The sequence below is a fragment of the Micropterus salmoides genome, unplaced genomic scaffold (assembly GCF_014851395.1).
Source record: "Micropterus salmoides isolate LMB-PRFRI ecotype aquatic unplaced genomic scaffold, ASM1485139v1 Ms_hic_scaffold_9, whole genome shotgun sequence".
In the NCBI taxonomy this organism is placed as follows: domain Eukaryota; kingdom Metazoa; phylum Chordata; class Actinopteri; order Centrarchiformes; family Centrarchidae; genus Micropterus; species Micropterus salmoides.
The window spans coordinates 24,014,605-24,025,664 of record NW_024044681.1 but is presented as its reverse complement, the minus strand read 5'-3'; the positions used below and the strand labels follow the sequence as shown (position 1 = coordinate 24,025,664).

General features: G+C 41.1%; 1 protein-coding gene across 1 annotated transcript; it reads right to left on the bottom strand.

The window, feature by feature from the left end:
* Nucleotides 1-412: 412 nt before the first annotated feature.
* On the bottom strand, nt 413-10,388 carry aldocb (aldolase C, fructose-bisphosphate, b). Its single transcript, XM_038708775.1, has 9 exons — nt 10,237-10,388; nt 4,419-4,535; nt 3,630-3,841; nt 2,924-2,978; nt 2,670-2,830; nt 2,439-2,522; nt 2,138-2,312; nt 1,504-1,703; nt 413-1,411 (listed from the first exon to the last, which is right to left on the bottom strand). Exons 2-9 carry the CDS (start codon nt 4,528-4,530, stop codon nt 1,319-1,321), a joined length of 1,092 nt encoding a protein of 363 aa, XP_038564703.1. The 5' UTR covers nt 4,531-4,535; nt 10,237-10,388; the 3' UTR covers nt 413-1,318.
* Nucleotides 10,389-11,060: the final 672 nt, after the last annotated feature.

The window sequence follows — 11,060 nt, the reverse complement described above, 5'->3', positions numbered from 1 at the left end:
TGGATGAAAACACACATATGGTCTTTTGTTCACCTTCTGGATAAGTCCTTATTAAATTCTACACCCTTATGTTTCAGGAAACTTATTTTATAAAACATACACCAGACAGAAATCTGTCTTATTCAGAATAGTTTACATACACGAAGCTACTAGACAAATAATACTGCTTTAAAACTGCGGTTATTTAGTCCAATGTTAGATAATCTGTACCCACAGCAAGTCTTGCGTTAAAGGTGACATTTAGCTAACTGGAAGTAAATTCACTGGAAGAACAGGAATATAAGTGGGACAGAAGAAGACTATTGCACGAGTGTTCAAGTGTCAGGTATGCAGAATAAAACGAGTATCCAAAAGGAAAATGAAGACAGACACAATAAGAAAAACAGCAATAATGTCACACAGAGATCTCTGCTAGGTTCTTTTTTGGTAATTTGTTTATTTTTCTCCACTATTTGACACACCGAGTGCTTCAAGAACAATATTAACATCACAAACACCACAGGACTCTAAAACACAGCAGTGACTGACTCCCCCGCTGCTAACCCACATATTGGTCCACATTATAGTTGTCAGTAGAAACCATCTCCTCTTCCCGTGGGGTCGGGCTGGGGCAATCAGGAGGGGGGGACACAAACATCACATAATATTGACACCTTCACACAACTTAATACATTAATTACTGTATGCAATTTAAAGCTAATGTTTTACTGAGGTTAGACACACAAGATGTTTTCTCTGATTAGTGGTGATTCGAAGTACGTGAACAGAAAGATTAGGATGAATCCTGGTGTATAGTGGTGGTGTATTACGGAGTGTCTGCTGACCTCTGCTGGAGCTACAGCTGTCTATAAGCACAACGAGCACTCCACACATTTGGACAGTCGCTCACAAGATCAAGTTAACGTTTGTGCCCTCTGTCAGGGGGCAGACGTTAATACAGTATTTTAAGGATGAGCCCGACACTGCGTTCTGACAGAAGTGAAACACGCTGATCTGACCTGCTTGGGAATTGAATATTGACTGATTATCTTGGTCTACTGTTAAAATTTTTATCTGAGCCCAATAACCATTATAGACAGCTAGACATGACTAAAATGGTTCATAAATGGTCTCAAAACAATTAAACAAGCCTGTTCCTTTTAGTATTGTACTTTTCCATTAAGTTTTTAAATATATATCTAATAATGTAATTTTAATAACCGACAACGCTAAAGTACAGTAGACAGTGCAGGCCTGTGAGTGATGGAGGAGTGAGGGGGAATAGCAGAGCAGATATAAGACTACATTTAGACCACAGTTGGATGTGGTACTTTGATGTTTAGTAGGCGTGATTAGCCACGTAGAGGGATTTTCCAGCGGCGCCAACAGTTCCAGAAGACTCGTACTTGCCAAGCGCAGCCAGACCGTTTGCCTGGAGAAGAGACAAAAAATTGTTTCTAATTAACAACATTGCACAAAGGGAGTTTCAATTTCATTTTACCCTGCAAAGATGTTTTGTCTGACCTCAGCACGTTTGATGAACTCCTCGGTGGCGGCCTTCTCGTTGCTCAGCTCTCCTCTCCATGCGCTCAAGGCAGAGGCCTGCAGGGCGCGGCCGTAGGAGAAAGTCAGGGCCCAGGGCTTGGGGAGCGGACAGTTGTTAATGGCATTAAGGTTCACGCTGGCCTCTTCTTCAGACTGGCCACCTGACAAGAATGTCACTCCTGGGGGGAAAAAAACCCAGAAACAAGCAAATACACACGTTATCAATATGCTCTAACCTGATTTCAATTATCTGGTTTCCTTAATATCTGAGGGTGGGACAAAAAAATTAATTCTCTTGCAATACATGATGTGGATTTTTCAACGGGTCCATAAATCCCTAAGAATGTCCTAATAAAAATGTGATATTCCAGAAAGTACTGTGTAATTTGGCACTAATTATCAGCAAAAAAGAGGCAGCATTCAGTTGGTACACTTGCAAAGCTAACATACCTCCCAGTCAGACCACAAAAAGTCAGCTAAATACAAAATTTACAGCAATAAAATAATGAATATATATCTACTTGGATTTTTCAAAAAAAAAAAGAAAAAAAAGGAGGATCTGGTTCTGAACTTAATGCAACTAATGAAATCCTAACTAACATAACACTTTGACCTGTGACTGCAGGAGGCACAGTGCGGCGCAGGGCGGTGACGGTAGCCATGGCGATTTCCTCGCTGCTGTACTTGGTAGAGCAGGAGTGTCCAGCTGTGACCATGTTGGGTTTCAGCAGTGTCCCTTCCAGGTAAACATGGTGGTCTGACAGAGCCTTGTAGACTGCAGCGAGGACCTGGCAGCAGGACAGACACGTGCATGTCAAAAGACTGAGATCACTGTCACTAACATGTAGCAAAATATAAATTTTACAGAAAGTACACAGGTTTGTTTAACATAAAAATTCCCTTAGTAAATTCACCTTCTCAGTGACGTACTGGGTACGCTTCAGGTCATGGTCTCCATCAGGAAGGATCTCGGGCTCCACAATAGGAACAATACCATTCTAGGAGGCGTTCAAAGAAGAAGTTTAACGCAAACTCTCACCATGTCATAGAAACACTACGTGAGTTTGTTATATGCTCAATTGTGGGACTTTAACTTAACAACATCCTCAGTAACTAAATAACATCCTCAGTAATCAAACACTAACCTGCTGGCAGATGCTAGCATATCGTGCCAGAACATTAGCATTCTCATAGATGGCCAGCTCAGACGGCGTGGTGTCACTGATCTTCAGCACACTGCGCCACTTGGCGAAGTCTGCACCGTCCTTCTTGTACTGCGCACAGCGCTCAGACAGCCCGTCCAGACCTGCACACACGCACACACAGAACCAGCCATCAGAAACACAGCATGGGGGGTTTAATGTTTGTGTGGAGGAGGTGTGTTCCTAATGCCTCCTACCCTGAGTAGTGGTCTCTCCATTTGTTCCAGCGAGGGGCACAACACCTTTGTCCACCTGTAAAGAGGGAAACGGAAAGTGTTTGATTCCACTTTCCACTTTTTGGCTTATATTAAAAAAAGGGACATAATTGGTTTTCTATAGTATTGCATTAGAGCGGATTGAATTTCACTCTTACAACTAACCACAGCTTTCCTGAACATGCATCCTGAAGGTTCTTTCACCCACTGTCCTCTCAACTTGCTCGGCTGTTATGGGTGAGTCTGTGTGTGCAACGAGCCTGTGATTCCATAAACGGCGCAGGAGCCTTTCTAGTTTTAAACGGCCAAACAAATGACAAGTGTGTTTTTTTATCTACTTTGATTTAAATACTTGGCTGTAGATTAATATCAACACTGTAATAGTGGAGACATTCAGAGCTAAAGCAAACAGCCACCAAATAAGGCTGAGCTTACCATAGTCATGTTCGCTTGCGTTTTAGGAGACTGAGGATGAGTGTGACAAACCATGCACAAAAACAGCCAGTAGCTGAAACCAAGTAATTGTTAAAATTTGTGGGAGAATGGTTGTAATAGTAAGAGAAATGATGAGCATTTTTGTCTTATTCAATTAACAAACCAATTTAAACTGACTGTAAGGCCAGGTGACACCCACCGTTTCCCAACTAAAGAGGTCAAGTCTGGAGGTTTAAATATATGCACTCGTTACCTTGATGCCAACAACAATGCCGCGGTCTTTGATGAGCTTGGCGAAGGGAGTGCCATCGTCTGTGCTCTGGTAGAGGGTTTCATGGAAGAAGATGACTCCTCCGATACAGCTGTCGATGCGCTGGTCGGCTGTGAAGAGCAGTTGGCGGTAGCGACGCCTGTTCTCCTCTGTGTTCTCAACTCCGATGGGGTTCAAACGTTTCCCCATGCTACCTGTAACCACACACACACACACACGACTCAAATCAAGGCAGACTTTATTCATGAGTACGTAACTACTTAACTGTTGAGGATAAAGTAGTCAGGGTTTGACACTGCTTGCAATGTCTATTAGTAGGGCTATTCACTCAATGACAGCTCAGTTGTAAAGACATCTTTTTTTAAATGGACCGAACTAAAGGACTATCTAATGCATGAGAACGTAAAATCATTCAATCAAAACATCCAGGTATTTTTGGTGAAAAACTGTGCAAACTGAAATCTGAAAGATATGTTGATTTGCGATTGTTGTGTCAAACATTCAGGACCCTTAACATTAACATTACTATATTTAGAAAAAACACTAAATTATGCCAGAATGTGAGCTGCAGCAGGGAAATGTTAACCTAAATGCTTCATAGATCTATCAGACTTTGCTTAACACTGACTTACCCTCTCTACGAATTTGTGAATGAAAGTGAAGAAGGTTTGGTGCACAGTTATCTTAAAGAGTGTGAGGATGTACCAGTCCATGTAGAACTTCACAGGAAAGACATCAATTATGTTATCATTTGCAACCACACACACATACCGGTGGACTCATCGGCAGCGAGGATGCCCTTTCCTGGAGCTACTATCCTCTGAGCAATGTCCTGCAGCTCCTTCTTCTGCTCAGAAGTCAGTGCAGGATATTGGTGAGTCATGATGGCTGAAAGAGAGAGGGAGACAGAGATATGGAGACGTCACATTGTTTCAATCTCAACAACTGACCAGCACTGGCCTCCATTTTTGTCCGTCCTGTCTCTACAATGTGGTTACCTCGCTGTAGTGCTAAGCTCTTCTCAGTGATGGCAGGAGGATGGGTGAAAACGACAAAAAGCCTGAGACATTCATACCATCTGGGGTTGAATATGACATATATGAAATTCTTCCCGATATATTTGGTTTATTCGAGACAGCAGCAGCTGTACTGTTGACGATATGCACAAAAATGCTTCGAACCAGATTATTTTGTTCCCAATTCCCTGCTTCGCTCTGCCATAAATAAGCAGTTACATAACACCGCTCCCCCCCGCCCCATTCGAACCACAGAAGACCGAGAGAGATTATGTAACAGGCCTCCTTTATACACTCTGCTGCCAGACCTCATTATAGCTGCTCGAGTGGCCGCAGCACGGCTCATTTCTCCCTCCTCAGCAACACTTCTCCTGTTTTCCCCTAATGTCATTTCATCTCTCAATGCACTGCACGTATACATGCCTTTTATTTATTTGCAGTGATTAAAACAAGGCTTGTTTCCATGTTTTTCTTCACCCGACCTAGTGTCCTTCAAACATCCTTCTGTGCTCACTGAGGCATGCTGCAGCAGCTTTCTGACAAGTACAAGATGCACACATAGGGCTTGTAAATTCCCATTTTCACACATCCCTAAAACTCATCACTCCCACTAATGCACATTATGCCAGAGAACAAGCTGTGACTTCTTTCTAGTCGACTGCACCGCTTGCCATGCGGCTCCCCAATGAACAAGGTCATTGGTTATAGCTTTGTTCAGCATCACACGTATACATGCATGAGCCACACTATTGGACCAGCCACAAACTTCTGTTTGTGGAAAATAGTCCTTTAGGGACAAATACAGAGCTGACTGAGTTCCAGACAGCTGTCTATGTATGCTATACAGGAAAGAGAGCTGGACAGAAACAGTTATATTTACGATGTTCTGCTACACTGACTGTAAATGACTAAACTAAGTATAAGCTATCTAAATACACCGTAAATGGTATTTTATTACCATAGAAAAAGAAACCCATGCAACATAAACCATAGGGTTTAGCATAGCTCACCAACAAACTCATGACAATTGGATTCCCCTCTGAGGCTGGTTTGCTGTGTTAGGACACTGCCTGACATACCTTCTATCATCTGTGTTAATCCTCCGCTTAAAGCTATGAGATAACAACCTTTAGAGCACGCACACACACACACACACACACACACACACACACGCCTCACTGCTAACAGTTCAATTCTACGTGCAGGTGGAATTAAAAGGCCTGCAGGGTACAGTACATCTCCTGAGAGGAACCAGGAGTATAAACTGCATGCAGACCTCTCTAGTGAATAACAGGGCATTTACACTTGACAAAGGCCAAAACAAGGGCATAGGCATGATCTGTGTGTGCGTACGGCCTCGCTCCACTCTGTCAAAACTCATGCTCAGCAAATACCTGCTATCTTTTGTGAAACACCTGCGTGCTTTAACAATAATGTCAATTTGTGGCTGGGTTTCTGCTGAGAAAATATTGCAAAATAATGTGCAAGGCAATGTGGAAATTTAAATCTTAGGCCATGTTTAGTCCATCACACAATGGGAAGTTACTAAATATGTGAGCTGTAAAGAAAATGTTTTAAAACAAACATTGGTTCAATTGGCAATATAGACCTGAACAATGATGCCTGGAAGTTTTTCCGCATTTCTTTTCTATTGCCTGACAGCATAAAAAAGGACATGAAGGACAATGCCTTATTGTGTCCATGAATTGCTTCTGACATATGATCAGCCTGGAGCAGGTTTGGTAGCGTTACATGTTTCACATGTACACGGTTAAAAAAACCAAACATGTGATGGGCTAATCAATCAGGAACACTATTGTGCACCAATATTCAACAATTACTCAAGACTTACAGTATCTCACAAAAGTGAGTACACCCCCACATTTATATGAAATATTTGATTACATCTTTTCATGTGACAACACTGAAGAAATCACACCTTGCTACACTGTAAAGTAGTGCGTGTACTGCTTGTATAACAGTGTAAATTTGCTGTCCCCTCAAAATAACAAATTACACAGCCATTAATGTCTAAAACGCTGGCAACAAAATTGAGTGAAAATGTAAAAAAAAAATAAAGTGTCTTTTGTGAGATACTGAAAATCCACCACATAAGAAGCAGCATCGCCTCCATCTCCTCAGACAGTAGTAGGCTAGATGTTGCATTTGGTCTCAGTTACTGGAGGCCATAAACAGGGCTACAACCTGATTCATGCAAATGGAATTATAAAAAGACACCAAGCAGAAAGAGGCACTGATATGTGTTTTCTATTGTTAGCATTTGCTGCATGTGTGTCTCCAGAAAATGCTTTTAGGTTCCTATGGATGGAACCTAAGAACAAGATCAATATTTAGTGGGAATGATTATCCAAAAATCCAATCAAGTGAAGAGGGGGAGGGGAGGGTTCTCTTTTAATGAAATTGGAAGGGTTTCTTCAAGGATATATTGATTTATTGATTGGTTTGTTTTTTTAAGTATCCTGCTTGAGGCTTCATTTCCTCGAGTGGTGTACAAAGAGGAGCTTCATGGAAAACCCAACAAAATGGTTTGAGGCATTTTAAATCCTGCACACCCTAAAAATTTATCTATCCTTAAATCACAATTAGCCGCCCCACCTGGGGACAGCTTGGAATAGCCTGGTGGGATTGTTGCAGAGTAAAACAGTTTCTTTATTACCAAAATGGCAGATCATTAGCATATTATGTTCATTATTCAGCCAGTCTGATCACTTCAAGTCTTAACCGTTCAGAAATGTCACTTTGCTATGATTTAAAGAAGCAGCCCTCTGATCCCACTATCACACACTACCACTGTTGACAAGGTTTATCTTCCAGACAGTGTGCAGAGCTTAGCTTCTGACAAAGGACATCACTGTATAATTTGAAAACCATAGGTTTTATTAATGCACTTGGATCGTCACGATGACACGTATATTTTTGAAATTAATATTTAGTTTGTCTCAACTGTATCTCTCTCTTTCCAGCCTGTTGCACAGTGGCCAGCCTCAACAAGACAAACACCATCTGTGCACTGCGACATGAAGATGCAACGGCCACCTCCCCACTGTGGCGTCATGCAGAACCCCTCAAAGCTGTGATCACTGCATGCTAAATAAACTATCATTAAACATCAGTCAAATGCAGCGCTCTGCAATCATATCGCAGGCCAGACCTACAGGTATGCACTGAAGGGACAGTAATCTACATTAAAATTCATATCTATTACGCTCATTTTTTAAACACTGTTAAAACTTTTTCATTGAGGTTTAATTAGACCCTAGTTTGACACAAAAACCTATTTCAAACTCCACGTATCTGTTGTTTGTATAGACTTTTTCACTTCAGTAAAGGACAGGATGATGACACCAGACATCACTCTGTGTTCTTTACGCTACAGCAGTCAGTCAATCAATCAGTGCCGCATAGGCTCACTTACCAAAACAGGATGCAGTTACACATCACAAATAAATAAACATCAAACTCAGTTCAGAATGAACATCTGTAGCAGTCATGCAGCAGCTGGTCTTGCTTCAAAGCATTGCTGCAAGCATTAAACTACAATATAAGCTTGCGCTCTACATTGCCTAGTATTTATAAGGCTGTAGGCAGGACGCCATCTACCTAAACTCAGGCTGGCACTGATAATATTTATTGATAGATGATATTATAGTGATAAGCATGTGCATAAGGAGAGTATTGAAGCGTTTGAGGAGAAAAAGAACATATTTCTTGTTGCCTTGTTTGTATCATTATCGCCTCCTGGAGGTTAACCCACCTTGGTATTTTCTCTACATTGCAAGCTGCATGAGCTTTAAAGGGGGTGAAATGGCTCCCGCGGGGCAGCACTATTCAAAAGTAAAAAGCCTGCTTGGTCTGCTGCGTTTTGTTACCAGACGGGCTGTTGGCCTTGGCACTGATGCACGTCTCTGCGTTTGGGCTGCTCCCAGCAGCGCCAGCAGGAGCGCTGTTTCCCATGCGGCTCTCTGATACAAGAGCCTAATGGCAGACGTCAAGGCTGCGTGCATTGCAGTTCAGAGAGAGAGGGTGACACTGGTGAAAATGTGCAGATGTGTTTCAAGACATTTACCTCTTAAACACTGGTAAACTGACCTCTTAAAAAAAAAAAAGTTCAATACATTTTGGGTTGCCATTACACACAGAAGGAGCTCTGATGATTACAGTTAAAAGGAAAAATGTGATTACACTACAGTGTGATGTTGTAAAACTAGGATTAACACTAAATCAGAATATATGTGCCCTATGTTCCAGGGTTTATGTTTATTAGATTAACATCCAGTCTGATTGTACAACTAGCCTATAAATGTATGAACCTCCATTTCTAATTTTTATACTCTAGAGCTCAAATGATTAGTCAATTAATCAATTATCTGAGAGACAGAAAATTAACTATTATAATCAAATAATCTTTATTAATTTTTTAACACAAAATGCCAAAAATTAACTGCTTCGGTCAGTAAAATGTGGCTATTATGGTTTCTTAGTTTGATGATAAATAAAATCTCTTTGGGTTTTGAGCTCCGTGAATTATTATTTTTAGACATGTTGAAGTCCAAACAGTTAATTAATAAATTAATCAGAATCGAAACTGAAAATCATCTTTAGTTGCAGCAGCTATACTTCTATTTAGAAACTATTATCTTCCTCATTGATTATTATGCGGATTTGTCTTTTGCTTAATTTCTTAGTCTATAAAATGTCAGAAATTTGTTGAAAATGCACCTCACATTTTATCAAAGCCCATGCCAATCTATTTAGATTCCTTATTTAGTCTGACCAACAGTCTAAAAGCCACATATATTGAGTTTACGATCAAACGCAGCGCATATTCACGTTTGAGAAGGGTAGGGGCCTTAGAAAATGTAAGGCTCGTTTGAACTGTCAATCTGCTAATTGATAAATAATTTCAGCTCTACAGTGAACATTAGCTGAATCAAATTATGTGCTGCATACTAATGTTATGCGTGTAAAATGAAGTCTGGTTGTACAAATGCATCCATTTGTGAATCTAGATCAATTTTTTCCTCCTTCCCATAGATTACTCATCCTCAGGCCGCCCCTCCTCCCATAACATCACAGGAGGTGTACGTGCTTTGTCACAGATACACACACCGACAGGAAACCACTGCTGCCATGCGGATTACTAACTTCAATCTACACAAATTAAACAAAGTAACAGCGTGTGTCGATTTAAGATGAAAGCAGACGCGAAGGACTCTCCTCTGGCTACTTTCATCCTTGAAGGTCACCGTATTTACGCCCTTCCGGTTGCGTATTTCCATGATGGTCTGCAAGTTTTAATAGACATTTCTAAACAGGTTGGAAACTTGAATGGCTTTCTGTCAAAGGAGACGACGGCACACGAGTCACAGGTACTGACGGCTGTTATTAATTCATGGCTAACTAGCTGAGGGAAGATAAAGTTAGCTGTAAGTTAGGTCGTGCAGACCAGCATCACGCCACCATCACTTTTATTTTAATCGTCTATCCGTGATCAGTAACACAGGGAGAGTGTCTGAAACTGTCATACAGATCAGACCCCGGTTTGTTCTTACCTGCTGAAGGGTATCTGGACGCGGAGAATACAGGTGAGCTGGGTGCTGAGGATGCGATGGAGTCTCCTGTTTCACTGCTGCAGCGCAACGTGACCCTTAACAAAACCCCTCGAGCCGGGGGCGGAGCTCATACGCCTCTGCGTCACGTATGGTCACGTGACGGTACGACGCGGAATGGCTTCATAGCTCAAAGCTGTTGCATGATTCTGCAACTTTGTAGAAAACAAGACAAGATGTGAAAAACCTCTTTAATAATTGGCAAATTACTCAGTAAAAAGTCTATTAATTTATAGGCTTTATATTAATTTATATCTCCCTCATACAATGTATTTTCTGCTCGTTTTGTTTTTATTGTTTTGTATTTTTTATTTTATTTGTCTAATCTGTCTGCCTCGTCCCTTATTGTATATCATTTTCTTGTGTTGTGGTGTTGTTAATGTACATTGCCCTGTTCAACTGAATGTATTTAATAAAGGAATTATTTTAGCCTGAAGCTTAATAACATAAGACACTACTAACTGATTATCCTACAGTGCCAGACCTCCAATTAAACAGCCTCAAATCTATGTGCTAGATAGATAGATTTTTATAGGTTACCCTCAAGTTTGCCATTTGGTCTGAAAGACATCAGAGGTCCCAATAAAATGCCAATCAGGCCATGTTGGGAAAAAGAGAATTTGTTGGAGAGATTTGGGTTTTGTTTTCTGGTAAGGCAGTGTCAAATTCTTATAATTTATAATATTGGATTGCAACTGGCGACCTGTCCAGGCTTTCACCCAATGTCAGCTGGGATTGGCTCCATCCCCCCGGTGACCTTACATAGG

Excerpts from the sequence above, each read along its gene's own strand:
- aldocb (XM_038708775.1), bottom strand. The coding sequence starts at position 4,530 with ATGACTCACCAATATCCTGCACTGACTTCTGAGCAGAAGAAGGAGCTG. Across the intron at positions 2,831-2,923 it reads TGGAGAGACCACTACTCAGG|GTCTGGACGGGCTGTCTGAG; the intron begins GTAGGAGGCATT and ends GCGTGTGTGCAG. Across the intron at positions 2,313-2,438 it reads CCCAGTACGTCACTGAGAAG|GTCCTCGCTGCAGTCTACAA; the intron begins GTGAATTTACTA and ends TCCTGCTGCCAG.